General features: G+C 40.9%; 1 protein-coding gene and 3 non-coding genes across 4 annotated transcripts; all 4 read left to right on the top strand.

The window, feature by feature from the left end:
- Positions 1-798: 798 nt before the first annotated feature.
- Positions 799-5,861, top strand: LOC112219515 (60S ribosomal protein L17). The gene is made up of 7 exons (XM_024380829.2): positions 799-890; positions 1,328-1,377; positions 1,625-1,665; positions 1,969-2,103; positions 2,552-2,650; positions 5,218-5,409; positions 5,783-5,861. Exons 2-7 carry the CDS (start codon positions 1,338-1,340, stop codon positions 5,828-5,830), a joined length of 555 nt encoding a protein of 184 aa, XP_024236597.1. The 5' UTR covers positions 799-890; positions 1,328-1,337; the 3' UTR covers positions 5,831-5,861.
- On the top strand, positions 1,474-1,543 carry LOC112220430. Its single transcript, XR_002948864.1, has one exon. It is a non-coding gene; the product is annotated as a small nucleolar RNA SNORD58 (small nucleolar RNA).
- On the top strand, positions 2,369-2,438 carry LOC112220429. The gene has a single exon (XR_002948863.1). It is a non-coding gene; the product is annotated as a small nucleolar RNA SNORD58 (small nucleolar RNA).
- On the top strand, positions 5,620-5,689 carry LOC112220428. The gene has a single exon (XR_002948862.1). It is a non-coding gene; the product is annotated as a small nucleolar RNA SNORD58 (small nucleolar RNA).
- Positions 5,862-17,514: the final 11,653 nt, after the last annotated feature.

Genomic DNA, 17,514 nt, shown 5'->3' with positions numbered 1-17,514 from the left:
GAACTAGAAGCACAAGCATTTCGCTACACTTGCATTAACATCTGCTAACCATGTGTATGTGACCAATAAAATTTGATTTGATTTGATAACGTTTCACGTTTTTACGTGAAAATTCCCTATTCAAATCAAATCAAATTGATTTATATAGCCCTTCTTACATCAGCTGATATCTCAAAGTGCTGTACAGAAACCCAGCCTAAAACCCCAAACAGCAAGCAATGTAGGTGTAGAAGCACGGTGGCTAGGAAAAACTCCCTAGAAAGGCCAAAACCTAGGAAGAAACCTAGAGACGAACCAGGCTATGAGGGGTGGCCAGCATGGTCAAATAATAATAATCACAGTGGTTGTCGAGGGTGCAGCAAGTCAGCACCTCAGGAGTAAATGTCAGTTGGCTTTTCATAGCCGATCATTTAGAGTATCTCTACCGCTCCTGCTGTCTCCAGAGAGTTGAAAACAGCAGGTCTGGGACAGGTAGCACGTCCAGTGAACAGGTCAGGGTTCCATAGCCGCAGGCAGAACAGTTGAAACTATTAAATTCCATTCATTTTTCAGCCCGGTATTGGTTTACCTTCAGACCCTTATTTTTTATTTTTTTTGATGCCCAGATCATGAGGCCCCTTGATGATGTGAGGCCTCTTCTGCCAAATGTCCGCCAGTGCATCTAGTTCATAAACGTTTCACAGTGCTTGTTCAAAACGAGAATGCAATATCTTTGTAATACAAAAGGCGGCGGTAAACTCTTTCTATTGGAATAAATGCCTGTCAGAAATTACACCAAAGAAGAACACCTAATCTCGTTCAAAGATCTCCAAATATCTCGCGAGACGACATTTACGATTTCCACTCCCAGAATGCTTCTTTCTACCTCTTCCCTTCCGCGGCCTTAGAAAGTAAGTGAGCCGATACACAACTGCGGCCGAGAATCCATGTAATCGCTTTAATATCTATGGCATCCTGACTCTTAAATGTTAAATGTGCTTGTATTTAAACGACTACTTAGAAACGTGGGCGTCCATGCGTGTATCGGTGGCTATTTTCACCAAAAGTCATATTTGTGATATGCTTGGCCCCCAGCCACTTTTAGCATTGCTAACGAAACCATGACCATGATGCCGGCCCTACGAATGAGTCTTGATGAAATACATAGTCCCAGTGATGTAGTCGTATGTGATTTGCTCGATGTTTTGGGTTGGTTTAATGTTTGCTAGCTATCAACTAACACGTAGCGCATCCTCCAAGGTGTCTGCCTTGTTTCTCAGTCAACCAACACACTAACACGTTCTCCGACTAGTTTTAGTTAGCTAGTTAACCCGTTTATCTTTTGCAGATCTCTGAAAATGGTCCGCTACTCGCTCGACCCCGAGAACCCGACTAAGTGTGAGTACCGGTTCGATTGTTGCCCTGGATTTATTCATTAGCTGGCTAATGCAAGTTAACTAGCTAAATTAGCTAGTTTATCAGATTTAACCATGGTTGTAATGATGACTTTCTTAGGACACCTTTAGATTACCCATGAAAATAAATAGGAACGAGGCTGAGCAACCACACATACATGGTTTATTCACCATGTAAGGTTATTTATGTCTTGTGACCTTACTGATCATTGCTGTATTTTCTTCTGAAGCATGCAAGTCGAGGGGCTCTAATCTCCGGGTTCACTTCAAGGTAAGGTGTTCTCTTTTCTGATTCACATGAGAAGTTGCCTTCAGACATTTTGTCTACTGTAGTTGTATCAGTGTGGGAGTTAGTTGCTGTTGGTTGATATGTATTGGTAGTCATAAATGTGTGCAGGTTGAAAGGTATGATGCTTTGCTATGATGACAACATTGGAGACCTTTGGAATCAAATGTGACAATATCTAACAAATAACTGAGCAATTTTGCATTCATGCCCATCAAGACGGTTATAACAATCTGTTATTGATATAGCTAGCTACTACAGTAATGCTTCTTGTTTGTTTCCCATCAGAACACCCGTGAGACAGCTCAGACCATCAAAGGCATGCACATCCGCAAGGCCACCAAGTACCTGAAGGATGTTACCATCAAGCACCAGTGTGTTCCCTTCCGTCGCTACAATGGGGGTGTCAGCAGGTGTGCCCAGGTAAACGCCAATCCAATTACATTTACTCTAGCCTCAATTTAAATGTGTATAGGGGACTTTGGTTGGTTATCTTCTGACAATGTTTACGCTTTATTATATTTCCTATGTAAAGTATTGGGATTAGCGGGTATGAAAGGGATCAAAAAAATAAAATATATTACATTTGTTCAACATGGGCTTTGGAGAGGGGCACAAAATGACTTAAAATCTTTCTGGCTTATCAGACCTTGGACTTATGGTTTTAATGCATGTCTGTATGAAATGGTTGCAATGATGACTTTCTTAGGACACCTTTGGATTAGCCATGAAAATAAATATGAACGAGGCTGAGCAACCACACATTTGCGCTTATGTCTACATACATTTTCCCCGATGTTGACCAGAAATGAGGGCACCTATTCTGGCCCAGTGTTGCATGCACACGACTGACCAAACTGTTCCTCTGCAGGCAAAGCAGTTTGACTGGACACAGGGCCGCTGGCCCAAGAAGAGTGCAGAGTTCCTTCTCCACATGCTGAAGAACGCTGAGAGCAATGCGGAGCTTAAGGTAATGTTGGTATTTTTGTTGGGCCTGCCTCTTATTGTGGCATGCCTGTAGTGGAGAGATTTGTGAAAAGTATGATGCTACCAAGCTTGTTGGGGTTCAAACTGTGAAATGGGCACAATTCATGATTGCAACGATGACCATTTGGGACACCTTTGTATTAACCATGAAATGGGGCATCTAAGCCACCGTGATGCTTGTATGAACAATATAATTTAAAGCTGGAATCCTTCATCGAGAAGATTGTTTTGGTCAAAAGCTGCAGGATGGGCCTGAAATGTTAACCCTCTCAAATTCAAAGCGAGAGCTTTGAATGCATGGACTGACATCCATGATATAAGCATTGGTTTCAACCATGTTTTGAGGCTTTAGTATTAGTTTAATATACCTTTTCAAACATTGGACCATAACAAGCTTATTCTGGGTTCTGATTGGGTACAGCAGTTGAATTAAGCTCATGAGGCATTTAGAAAATATTTTAATCCTAAAATTGATGTAGTAATTAAGGATTCTAGCTTTGCCATTTTCAACACTTGTATGGGTGTAAAGAATTAGATTTGTGTGTTGATACGCCCCTAAATTTGAACGTAGTGGCTGTACAGTGACATACGATACATGCCAGAGTTCTGGCTCTGCGCTTCACAGCACTGTATGGGGTTTTGACTGATGGCCGTTCTGAACTTGAGCACCACGAATGACAAGTTGCTCCATCCCTCCCGCTGTTTGAGGAACTTTTGCAAATTTTGCTTGAACAAGGGAATTGCTGTAAACTAAGATGACTACGTATTTTTACAGATGAGATGTTGAGGATTATAATAAATACCGCTTTGATGTCGCAAGCCAAACAGATGTCCAGATGTGCACTTCACATGTCCAAATCATAAAACTCATGTCATATAGTGTCAATGTTTATGATCACTATTAGCTGTAAAGTTACAAAGATGACATGTCTTTGAACAGAATTAGCTTGTTTATTGAGAACAAAATTAGCTGCAGCACACACATGCGAATGCACTCATGACTCCTTTCTACTGTGCATTTTGGAAGTATTCAGGCCCCTTCACTTTTCCACATTTTCTTACGTTACACCCTTATTCTAAAATGGATTACCTTTTTCCCCCTCATGAATCTACACATAATACCCCATAATGACAAAGCGAAAACAAGTTTTTAGCGCTCGGGTGCATCCTGTTTCCATTGATCATTCTCAATGTTTCTACAACTTGATTGGAGTCCACCTGTGGTAAATTCAGTTGATTGGACATGATTTGCAAAGGCACACCTGTCTATACAAGGTCCCACAGTTGAGGATTGTGTCGAGGCACAGATCTTGGGAAGGGTACCAAAATATTTCTGCAGCATTGAAGGTCTCCAAGAACAGTGGCCTACATCATTCTTAAATGGAAGAAGTTTGTAACCACCAATACTCTTCCTAGAGCTGGCCACCTGTCCAATCGTGGGGGAAGGGAGCTGACCAAGAACCCAATGTTTTTCAGTGGCAAGGACTTGGAGACCAGTCAGGATTGTGGGGCAAGATGAACGGAGCAAAGTGCATAGAGATCCCTGATGAAAACCTGCTCCAGAGCACTCAGACTGGGGTAAAGGTTCACCTTCCAACAGGACAATCCCCTAAGCACACAGCCAAGACAATGCAGGAATGGCTTCGGGACAAGTCTCTCAAGGTCCTTGAGTAGCCCAGCCAGAACCCGGACTTGAACCTGACCGAACATCTCTGGAGAGACCTGAAAATAACTGTGCAGCAACACTTCCCATCCAACCTGACAGCTTGAGAGAAGAATGGGAGAAACTCCCAAATACATATGTGCCACGCTTGTAGCGTCATACCCAAGAAGGCTCGAGGCTGTAATTGCTGCCAAAGGTACTTCAGCAAAGTACTGAGTGAAGGGTCTGACTACTAATTTAAATGTGATATTTCAGTTTTATTTTGAATTAGTTTGCAAAAATGTCACTTGTTTTTGCTTTGTCATTATGGGGTATTGTGTGTCGATTTGAGGGGGTGCAATTGAATTAATTTTAGAATAAGGCTGTAATGTAACACATTTGGAACTCGTGAAGGGGCCTCAATACTTTCCAAATTCGCTTTATGCCCACCAATGATGTTGTACGATGTTTCTCTGAATTACCTTGTGAAAGGTTAACACCCAAAATGTTATTTTATTACTTAGCTAGTCATGATGGCAATGGAACAAGCTTTCAAATCATGCCCACCTGACCCAGATTGGGACTTAAAATAGACCATTGTTGTGTTCCAAAAGAAACCACTACAAGTGTGCCTGCTCTAGTTCAACGGCACAGCTAGGATAGCTCAAAGTACTTCATAAGCTAGGTTCCTATCTAGTTGGCGACACAATTTTATGCAAATATTCTCAAATCTTTACTTTGCATGTACTTTTCATATTTATTTTGTAAGAAACATTGTCATTTAGCTCTATACTTATAGGCCAATTCCGACAAGTGTCAAAGTTAAGTACTGTATCCCACAGACAACTGGCCATGTATGTGGATTATTTGACTTGCTAACCAGTTTAATCTGTGCTTTATTCTGACAGGGTCTGGATGTAGACTCCCTGGTGATCGAGCACATCCAGGTCAACAAGGCCCCCAAGATGCGCAGACGCACATACCGTGCCCATGGTCGCATCAACCCCTACATGAGCTCCCCTTGCCACATTGAGATGATCCTCACAGAGAAGGAGCAGATCGTTCCCAAACCAGAGGAGGAAGTCGCTACTAAGAAAAAGGTACGCATGCCAACGCATTTTGCAGAAGACTGCTTGGTATCTTCCTGAAGATATGCACTCGGCCCCATATTTCCCATGTAAAAGCAGTGTGATTAGAAGGTATAAACTCTTGAATAAGAGCTCTGTAGACTGGAACAAAAGAGTTTACTATCCTTCTGGCATTACTCGTAAAATCTTATCAGACCTTTCACATAGGTGTGTTTGAAATGGTTGCAATGATGACTTTCTTAGGACACCTTTGGATTACCCATGAAAATAAATATGAATGGGGCTGAGCAACCACACATTTGCATTTAAGTCTACATCATTCTGTCCCCATGAGGGTATTATCAGAATCAGTATGGTGGCCTAATACAATTTCTTTGTCCTGCAGGTTTCTCAGAAGAAGCTGAAGAAGCAGAAACTCATGGCACGGGAGTAATGTAAATTAAATGGAATCATTCTTACCAAAATGGAATGTCTCTGTCTTTTCATGCTTCTTCATAAGTATTATGAAATCCCTACACCTCATGTAAAGTTGGCTTTAATCCATCTAAAGGCTCCGGGTTTGATACGACCCAAATAGATAGTCATGAATCATGTATCCTAAGGGCAATGCTGTTAAAACGTTGCAGGTGAGACAGGTTATTTGGGTTACTTACTGAAATAACACGTGCCGAACTAATCATATTCTGGCTTAAAGAGATATCTATTATTCACATCAGTATGGACATCGTAAAATCAAGCTGTTGGCACTTGTGACTCCAATGCTGTCTTTCATATGAAGGGCAAAGGGATGTATGTAAAAATGGAAGTGCTAGGCCACAATGTGCTATGAGGATTACATTTCAGATTAGTGCACATGACATTTCAACCTCATTTTCATTATTTCTAGAACATCAGTGGGAAGATGTTTATTTTAAATAGAAAAAACGTCCTCTTTTAATCCTCTCTGGATTAAAACCAAATTATGATAAATGTACCATATTACGTATTGGATCACTAAAAAATGCACATTTTACATTTCCATGTAGTTTACCAATTAAATGGTCTGACGGAGATGTAGACATACTCGGTATACAAATCCCAAAGGAAAGAAATTATCTTACTCCAATTTTTATAGAAAGTTAGATAAGATCTTGCTACCATGGAAAGGAAAATACCTGTCTATTTGTGGAAAAATCACCCTGATTAACTCCTTAGTTATATCAGTTTACCTATTTGCTTATGGTTTTGCCTACACCTAGTGACCTGCTTTTTAAATTATATGAACAAAAAATATTCAATTTTATATGGAACGGCAAACCAGATAAAATTAAAAGGGCCTATTTATATAATGAATATTAATTCGGTGGGCAGAAATGATTAAATATTAAAGCATTAGACCTCTCACTAAAGGCATCAGTCATACAAAAGTTATATTTAAATCCAAACTGGTTCTCTAGTCAATTGGTACGAATGTTTCATCCTATATTCAGGAAGGGCCTTTTCCCCTTTATTCAGATCACACCTGCTCACTTTCAGTTGTTTGAAAGGAAATAATCTCCAAAATATCTTTATTTTTTAAACAAGCCTTAGAAAGTTGGTTGCAATTTCAGTTTAATCCACCTGAAAGGATGGAACAAATAGTAATATTTGTTCAAATATTGTGGTTAAATTCAAATATACTAATTGATAAAGAAACTGTATTTATTGAAGAAATGTTTAAGAAAGGTATACATTTAGTGAATGATATCATAAATAGGACTGGTGGGGTTATGTCACACATGCAGCTAACACAGACATGGAAATGTCTGCTCTACCCAAAATTGCAACTAATTAATTGCAGCATTACCACAAAAATGGAAGAGGCAAGTAGAAGGGGAAAAAAGTAAGGAACTTGTGTGTCGGCCTTGTATTAAAGAACATGAATGGTTAAAGAAAAGTGTGATAAATAAAAACAAATACCAATTTCATTTAAGGACCAAAAAACACAGCTGTGACATATAAATTGCAAAATAGTTGGGAAGAGATTTTCGATGTACCCATTCCATGGCACATGGTTTATGAATTGATACGCAAAACAACGCCGGATTCAAAACCTCGAATTTTTCAATATAAATTACTATACAAAATTCTTGCACCTAATAGAATGTTATATATATGGGGGATACGATCTTCCCAGCTCTGCAGGTTCTGCTGTGAGGAGGCAGAGTCATTGGATAATTTATTTTGGTATTGTCCATATGTAGCTCATTTTTGGTCACAGGTCCAGGAATGGCTGAAGAATTGCAACATTTGCCTAGAACTAACACTACAGATAGCAATACTGGGTCATTTGAAAAGCTATAGTCAATCAATGAATAATATAATTATTTTAGCAAAAATGTTTCTTTTTAATTTACAATCTGTAGAAGCTATGAGAATAGGAAGGTTCAATTATTTTGTGAAGCATCACAGCACAGTTAAAAAATATATGGCAAGTAGAAATCCGAAATGGATGATGTTGAGAGACAGATGGGAGGGGTTGAGTGGAGCTGAAGGGTGGGACTAATAACAAGATAAACAATGTAGGGCATAAGGGATCTGTAGAATGTATATAGGTTCGGAGCTTTTGTGAAATAGCATAGTTACAAATAGAAATCAAACAGGATGGACATCAGAAATAGAGGAAGGACTAAGAACAAACAGAGAACTATTGTAAAGTAGACTGTGTCTGTAGAATGTGTATAAAATGTTTGGATTGAAGGTAGAAGCAGAAGTGTTTATTAGTTTACTCCAATTGGGGGATCGGCGGAAGGGTTTGCGGGGAATAATAATAAAGGTATATTCTTTTAAAAAGTATGTATGTCTATATAGGTATGTGTATGTATATATGTGTATAAATATGCATGCGTGTATGGATATATATATATATATTTACCCAAACAATATGGGGGATTGGAAATGATGCAGACAATTACATTGGAAGCAACATTCTTTCCGCAATATTAAGCTGATCCACCCTCTGAGAAAAAAAACACAAAAAAACGTGTTAAACGTTTCTACTCAACGACATCAAAAGTTTAAACATTTTAACCTCTACGTGATCTCCAGCCGCCCCTCCCCCCGCTGGACGGTCTTATATGGGCAGAAAGCTTAAATTCTTGTTAATCCAACTGCACTGTCCAATTTACAGTAGCTAGCACAGTGAAAAAATACCATGCTATTGTTTGAGGAGAGTGCACAACTTTTATTACGGCAACTGGTTTGATGCATTCGCCTCTGAAGGTAAATAATGTACTCAAGTCATCTTGCTCTGATTTGTCATCCTGAGGGTACCAGAGATAAAATGTAGCACAGTTTTGTTTGATAAAATACATTTTTATATGAAAATGTAGGAACTGGGTTCTACACTTTGAATCCATGCTGTGTCTGCCCCCCCATCTAACTCAAGGTTGGTGTATTTTCTGCAGGGAAGCTAATTGTAACGGATGTGAAACGGCTAGCTTAGTTAGCGGTGCGCGCTAAATAGCGTTTCAATCGGTGACGCCACTTGCTCTGAGACCTTGAAGTAGTGGTTCCCCTTGCTCTGCAAGGGCCACGGCTTTTGTGGAGCGATGGGTAACGATGCTTCGAGGGTGACTGTTGTTGATGTGTGCAGAGGGTCCCTGGTTCGCGCCCGGGTATGGGCGAGGGGACGGTCTAAAGTTATACTGTTACATTGGTGCCGTGACCCGGATCACTGGTTGCTGCGGAAAAGGAGGTCAAAAGGGGGGTGAGTGTAACGGATGTGAAATGGCTAGCTTAGTTAGCGGTGCACGCTAAATAGTGTTTCAATCGGTGACGTCACTTGCTCTGAGACCTTGAAGTAATGGTTCCCCTTGCTCTGCAAGGGCCGCGGCTTTTGTGGAGCGATGGGTAACGATGCTTCGAGGGTGACTGTTGTTGATGTGTGCAGAGAGTCCCTGGTTCGCGCCCGGGTATGGGTGAGGGGACGGTCTAAAGTTATACTGTTACATAATTATCCATCATTTATGACATTACTGAGAGTATAAACTTAAATGTATTATCATATTTGTATGTTCTCTAAAGTTTTGTACTTAAATGTATCAATTGACCAATTTGTAACATTTGGGCGGACTTGATACATTTTGAACAGTAATGCAATGGTTCATTAGATTAGTCTAAAACATTGCAAATACAGTGCTGTTGTCTAGTGGCCAAAATCTAAATTGCGCCTGGAGTCCTAAGTGATATAATGGCGTACTCTTGCATTTCAAAGATGGAACAACAAATAGAAAATGCATGTTTTTTTGTTTTATCTTATTCCAGGTCCAATGTGTGTTATTATCCTACATTCATTTCATATTTCCACAAACATAAGTGTTTCCTTTCAAATGCTATCAAGAATATGCATATCCTTGCTTCAGGTTCTGAGCTACAGGCAGTTCGATTTGGGTTTGTAATTTTAGGTGAAAATTGAGGGAAAAAATGATTTTCAAATACTGATTCAAGGTGATGTGACGTGTGAGGAAATACCCTCCCTTGGTCTAAAGTTGTTGCAGGTTATGAAAATGTACTTTTAATCCTACCCTGTGATGTCAGACAAGCATTGTTGAAGGACCTAATCCTTTTTAACCACAGATCATAGAAAAGCTCTGTTCACGTGTAGATACTGGTTTGGTGCTGGAGTTGATGAATGAGGTTATTGGCAGAATTGTCCTTTAATCCATAGACTTGGAAATGAGTCTACACCAATGATTTATTTAAATGAACAAAAATAAACACAACACGTAAAGTGTTGGTCTCATTTTCATGAGCTGAAACAAAAGATCCCAGGGATGTTCCATATGCACAAAGCTTATTTCTGTCATTTGTTAGTGAGTATTTCTCCTTTGCAAGATAAACATCCACTTGACAGGTGTGGCATATAAAGAAGCTGATTAAACAGCATGATCATTACACAGGTGCACCTTGTGCTGGGGACAATTAAAAGCCACTCGAAAGTGGAATACTGCCAAAGATGTCTCAAGTTTTGAGAGAGTGTGCAATTGGCATGCCGATATCAGGAATGTCCAACGGAGCTGTTGCCAGAGAATGTAATGTTAATTTCTTTACCATAAGCCGCCTCCAATGTCATTTTAGAGAATTTGGCAGTACATCCAACCGGCTTTGCAACCACTTGTAGGAGACCACTTGTAACCACTTAAGCCCAGGACCTCCACATACGGCTTCACCTGCAGGGTCGTTGGGGGAAGGGGGGTGCTAAGGAGTATTTCTGTCGTAATAACCTTTTTGTGGGGAAAAACGTATTCTGATTGGCTGCCCTGTCATGGGAAATCTATAGATCAGGGCCTAATGAATTTGGTGGTAGCAGCATCAACAGCCAAGACAACACAGGAGTGGCTTCCGGACAAGTCTCTGAATTTGGAACAAGTCAAGGGGTCAGAGTACATTCCGAATGCTATATATACACTGCTCAAAAAAATAAAGGGAACACTTAAACAACACAATGTAACTCCAAGTCAATCACACTTCTGTGAAATCGAACTGGCCACTTAGGAAACAACACTGATTTACAATACATTTCACATGCTGTTGTGCAAATGGAATAGACAACAGGTGAAATTATAGGCAATTAGCAAGACACCCCCAATAAAGTAGTGGTTCTGCAGGTGGCAACCACAGACCACTTCTCAGTTCCTATGCTTCCTGGCTGATGTTTTGGTCACTTTTGAATGCTGGCGGTGCTTTCACTCTAGTGGTAGCATGAGACGGAGTCTACAACCCACACAAATGGCTCAGGTAGTGCAGCTCATCCAGGATGGAACATCAATGCGAACTGTGGCAAGAATGTTTGCTGTGTCTGTCAGCGTAGTGTCCAGAGCATGGAGGCGCTACCAGGAGACAGGCCAGTACATCAGGAGACGTGGAGGAGGCCATAGGAGGGCAACAACCCAGCAGCAGGACCGCTACCTCCGCCTTTGTGCAAGGAGGAGCAGGAGGAGCACTGCCAGAGCCCTGCAAAATTACCTCCAGCAGGACACAAATGTGCATGTGTCTGCTCAAACGGTCAGAAACAGACTCCATGAGGGTGCTTACAGCCCAACACCGTGCAGGACGTTTGGCATTTGCCAGAGAACACCAAGATTGGCAAATTCGCCACTGGCGCCCTGTGCTCTTCACAGATGAAAGCAGGTTCACACTGAGCACATGTGACAGTATGGAGACGCCGTGGAGAACGTTCTGCTGCCTACAACATCCTCCAGCATGACCGGTTTGGCGGTGGGTCAGTCATGGTGTGGGGTGGCATTTCTTTGGGGGGCCGCACAGCCCTCCATGTGCTCGCCAGTGGTAGCCTGACTGCCATTAGGTACCGAGATGAGATCCTCAGACCTCTTGTGAGACCATATGCTGGTGCGGTTGGCCCTGGGTTCCTCCTAATACAAGACAATGCTAGACCTCATGTGACTGGAGTGTGTCAGCAGTTCTTGCAAGAGGAAGGCATTGATGCTATGGACTGGCCCGCCTGTTCCCCAGACCTGAAACCAATTGAGCACATCTGGGACATCATGTCTCGCTCCATCCACCAACGCCACGTTGCACCAGAGACTGTCCAGGAGTTGGCGGATGCTTTAGTCCAGGTCTGGGAGGAGATCCCTCAGGAGACCATCCACCACCTCATCAGGAGCATGCCCAGGTGTTGTAGGGAGGTCATACAGGCACGTGGAGGCCACACACACTACTGAGCCTCATTTTGACTTGTTTTAAGGACATTACATCAAAGATGGATCAGCCTGTAGTGTGGTTTTCCACTTTAATTTTGAGTGTCACTCCAAATCCAGACCTCCATGGGTTGATAAATTTGATTTCCATTGATAATTTTTGTGTGATTTTGTTGTCAGTACATTCAACTATGTAAAGAAAAAAGTATTTAATAAGAATATTTCATTTATTCAGATCTAGGATGTGTTATTTTAGTATTCCCTTTATTTTTTTGAGCAGTGTTTATTAGATGGCTGACAGGGCGCTGTTCTGAAGCCACTGGCAGCCATGTTGGCACTCCATTGTGAAAAATATTTTGGAAGCTATAGAAATGCATTTTAATGTCACATTTTGAGCCACTTTTTCTATGAGCTAATCATGAGAAATATAGATTTTCCTTAAGCTACAATATGTAACATTTTGGCCAGCTGACCAAATTCCCCTAGAAATATGAGTTATAGATGTCACTTATTAAAAGCTTCCCTTACATAAGTTTCGTTTTTGCGTCTCTGTTTTTTACACCAGCTTCAACAGCTGAAAATAATATATTTTGGGTTATGGAAAAGATTTCACAATGGTTTAGATGGTACATTGATTATATACACTATAGGTGCTTGTTTTGTCACAAACTGAAAATAGGCCAACTATTAGAATTTTTGGATCAGGAAATGGTCGAGCGATTTCTGCGTAGTGCAGCTATAATCTCAAGTACTAATGTTACTGTTGCCACTACAACAAAATACTGAACTGTAATTTTGTCCTTAACTTTAAATTAAATGCTATAGAATTACATCAATTCCTGTGGTGGAGAGCCAATAGAGAGAAATATTAATGCCGTCTTTTTGTAGGCACTAACTCTGACATGGTTCGTTGGACAAAGCGTATGGGATAATGAATGGCGTTTGATAAATGCCGAAAATGTCTGGCAACACACAGGTTTAGGAGATCTTATTTGTTTTGATCTATGAGAATCTTAATCTGCTAACAACCTTTTTTTGTGAATTCTGACATTTATGTAAAAAAAAAAAAAAAAAAAGCACAAAGGCTTCATAATTCATAAAGGTTGTATCTGACTGCTATTATCTTATAGAACAATCTTATTTTCTGCATTTATTCCAAATCCTATTCTTTCCCCATTCATTTTTCCCATAGGGATGGATTCACGAACCAGAGGTAACTAATTTCTGGGTTTTAGAACTACAAACTGAAGAGCTCTATAAGGCTGACAGGTGGCGTCAAAGCCTCTTTGGTCAATAGAGCCCCATTGTGGAGGTGTCATAATATCCATAAAACCTAGCGGTCAACCAACAGGGAAATGGTTCCAATTGTTTTTCCACCATTCATTTTTCCCATAGGGAATTTTAGAAACACAAAATAAGGTCTGTGTTTCATGTAGGCTTACCCTGGAGTGGCATTTTGATTACCATGTAAATCTCTCTCGGACAAGGTAACTCAGTATATTCGGCTCTATTTTCTCTGATTCGAAAATGCTAATTAGCATCAAAGTAGACATCATGCAAGACTACAAATCTCTGCAAACTCGCATGTAATCTCTAGCTGACACCTTTGATAACAGGTATTGTGTCAATTTAAAACTAGCACAAGACAGTTCACAGAATTGTCAATTTAAAGAAATGTAGCCAATTTATTCATTACTAAATGTAGCTAACATTAGATAGTTAATCCAGAGATTCTTATCCTTGCCTCGATTTAGCAGTCTAGTCCAGATCATCATTACATTTAAAGATCTTTATGATAGCCACATTAGCAGCTAATTAGCATTTCATTTTTGAGGGGTAAATACAAGTGTTTTGATAGCTGTGTAATTCTCTCTTGGATAAGGTGAGTTTTAACAATATATTTGCCTCAATTTACTCTCAAATTCAAAATGCTTATTAGAAACAGAGAAGACCTCAGCAAGACTATACATTCCTACAGGAAGCTCCTGCACATCATCTCTAGCCGACACTGTCAGCTACCATTCGCCAGTTCAATCAGAGAGACCTGTGCTCAAATCCATGATGAATCCATGTGAATCCATGTGAAATTAATTGAATAAAGTGTTGAACTTCTTCCATTCGCTGCTCTCTTATAGCATCAGCAATCCAGGGTTTACATCAGAGATCTATATATAATGACGAGATGCTCATGTCTCTGCCCTAACAATGGGAGTCGTTGTCCCAAAGACGAGAAGGCAGGCGACAAGCGCAGTGAAACCTCTCGCTTCGCCTCTTCCTCTCCGTTCATATACACCATTGGTCTACACTGGGATAAAATCTCAACTTGGTTGCGCCCATGTCCAGATTTCTGATCCCTACACTGGATGTAGGCTTCAACACAGGTTTATCATGGCAGAATTGTTACCTTTTTTTATTCAGAGAATAAAGGCACTTGAAAGAGTCACATCACATGAGTAACATCTGCCCATGAGTAAATAGGTCTAAATCATTTCTGCATTTTGTCTACAATTAGTTTTCAACTTCTCATGAATCTGTCTATCTGTTAACTGGCCTCTGTAAAATGGTATAGAATCAGCTTGATCCGCACTGTCAAATGCTCTTTTTTTAAAGGAAAATGAGAATTAAAAACAGGTTCAGTCGTGATCTTGCAGAGTTACTCCACCTCAAGAATTGCATTTGGCAAAAGGCTTGGCACACGCATACTCAGGCTGACTGGCTATAGTTCAGGCAAATGAGAAATAAGTGCACTCAGGCTATCCGGAAGGCCAAAATGAGTTACTTTAAGGAGCAGTTCTCTCTCTGTGGGTTTAACCCCAAGACGTTCAGGAAAACGGTTAAAGACCAGGAGAATAAACCCTCCTCACAGCTGCCCATGTCCCTTAATGTTGATGATGTGGTTGTTACTGACAAGAAGCACATGGCTGAGCTCTTTAATCACCACTTCATTAAGTCAGGATTCCTATTTGACTCAGCCTTGCCTCCTTGCCCGTCCAACATTTCCTCATCTCCCACCCCTTCTATTGTAACTATCCCCGATGCTTCTCCCTCTTTTTCCCCTGCCCCGCTACAAAGTTTCCCCCTGCAGGCAGTTACTGAGCGAGGTGCTAAAGGAGCTCCTTAAACTTGACCCCAGAAAAACATCTGGGTCAGATGGTTTAGACCCTTTCTCCCTTAAGGTTGCTGCTCATATCATTACCAAGCCTATCTCCAACCTTTTTAACATGTCTCTCCTTACTTGGGAGGTTCCCATTGCTTGGAAGGCAGCCACAGTTTGTCCTTTATTTAAAGGGGGAGATCAAGCTGATCCTAATTGTTATAAGCCTATTTCTATTTTGCCCTGTTTTTCAAAAGTGTTGGAAAACTTGTCAATAATCAACTGACTGGCTTTCTTGATGTCTATAGTATTCTCTTGGGTATGCAATTTGGTTTCCCCTCAGGTTATGGATGTGTCACTGCAACCTTAAAGGTCCTCAGTGATGCCACCATTGCCCTCGATTCTAAGCAATATTGTGCTGCTATTTTTATTGACTTTGCCAAAGCTTTCGATACGGTAGACCATTCCATTCTTGTGGGCCGGCTAAGGAGTATTGGTGTCTCTGAGGGGTCTTTGGCCTGGTTTGCTAACAACCTCTCTCAAAGAGTGCAGTATATAAAGTCAGAAAAACTGCTGTCTCAGCCACTGCCTGTCACCAAGGGAGTACACCCAAGGCTCGATCCTAGGCCTCACGCTCTTCTCAATTTACATCAACAACATAGCTCAGGCAGTAGGAAGCTCTCTCATCCATTTATATGCAGATGATACAGCCTTATACTCAGCTGGCCCCTCCTTGGATTTTGTGTTAAATGCTCTACAACAAAGCTTTCTTAGTGTCCAACAAGCTTTCTCTGCCCTTAACCTTGTTCTGAACACCTCCAAAACAAAGGTCATGTGGTTTGCTAAGAATGATGCCCCTTGTTCCACAGGTGTTATTACTACCTCTGAGGGTTTAGAGCTTGAGGTAGTCACCTCATACAAGTACTTGGGAGTATGGCTAGACGTTGCACTGTCCTCCTCTCAGCACATATCAAAGCTGCAGGCTAAAGTTAAATCTAGACTTGGTTTCCTCTATCGTAATCGCTCCTCTTTCACCTCAGCTGCCAAACTAACCCTGATTCAGATGACCATCCTACCTATGCTAGATTATGGAGACATAATTTATAGATCGGCAGTTAAGGGTGCTCTTGAGCGGCTAGGTGTTATAGGACACATCACTGCACTCTATACTCCTCTGTAAACTGGTCATCTCGGTATACCCGTCGCAAGACCCACTGGTTGATGCTCATTTATAAAACCCTCTAAGGCCTCACTCCCCTCTATCTGAGATATTTACTGCAGTCCTGATCCTCCACATACAACACCCGTTCTGCCAGTCACATTCTGTTAAAGGTCCCCAAAGCACAAACATCCCCGGGTCGCTCGTCTTTTCAGTTCGCTGCAGATAGCGACTGGAACAAGCTGCAACAAACACTCAAACCGGACTGTTTTATCTCAATCTCTTCATTCAAAGACTCAATCATGGACACTCTTACTGACAGTTGTGGCTGCTTTGTGTGATGTATTGTTGTCTCTCTACCTTCTTGCCCTTTGTGCTGTTCTCTGTGCCCAATAATGTTTGTACCATGTTTTGTGCTGCTACCATGTTGTGTTGCTACCATATTGTTGTTATGTTGTGTTGCTACCATGCTGTGTTGTCATGTGTTGCTACCTTGCTATGTTGTTGTCTTAGGTCTCTCTTTATGTAGTGCTGTGTTGTCTCTCTTGTTGTGATATATATTTTGTCCTATATTTATATTGTATTCATTTATTTTTTGTTTTTAATCCCAGGCCCCCGTCCCCGCAGGAGGCCTTTTGCATTTTGGTAGGCCGTCAATGTAAATAAGAATTTGTTCTTAACTGACTTTCCTAGTTAAATAAAGGTTAAATAAATACACTTAAAAACTCGTGGGTAATTGAACGCTAGTAACAAACTGCCTAGTCAAGACTGCCAACTAAAAGAGGCCATGGGGGACTACTGTTCAGTCGTGTGGTCAGGTGCCATAAAGAGGGACTTAGGAAAATTACAATTTGTTCAGAATAGGGCAGCACGGCTGGCCCTTAAATGTACACATAGAGAGCAAACCCTTAATAGTATTTGGTATTTTATTAGGATCCCCATTAGCTGTTGCAAAAGCAGCAGCTACTCTTCCTGGGGACCACACAAAACATGAAACAAAATACAGAATGAAATAATACAGAACATCAATAGACAAGAACAGCTCAAGGACAGAACTACATTTATTTATGCTTGTCAATCTCTCATGGCTCAAAGTGGAGGAGAGATTGACTTCATCACTACTTGTTTTTTTAGGAAGTGTTGACAAGCTGAATGCACGGAGCTGTCTGTTTAAACTACTAGCACAC

This window comes from Oncorhynchus tshawytscha, linkage group LG20, assembly GCF_018296145.1.
Source record: "Oncorhynchus tshawytscha isolate Ot180627B linkage group LG20, Otsh_v2.0, whole genome shotgun sequence".
Classification (NCBI taxonomy): Eukaryota; Metazoa; Chordata; class Actinopteri; order Salmoniformes; family Salmonidae; genus Oncorhynchus; species Oncorhynchus tshawytscha.
Note: the sequence above shows the minus strand (reverse complement) of the source record. Positions and strands in the feature narration are given on the sequence as shown.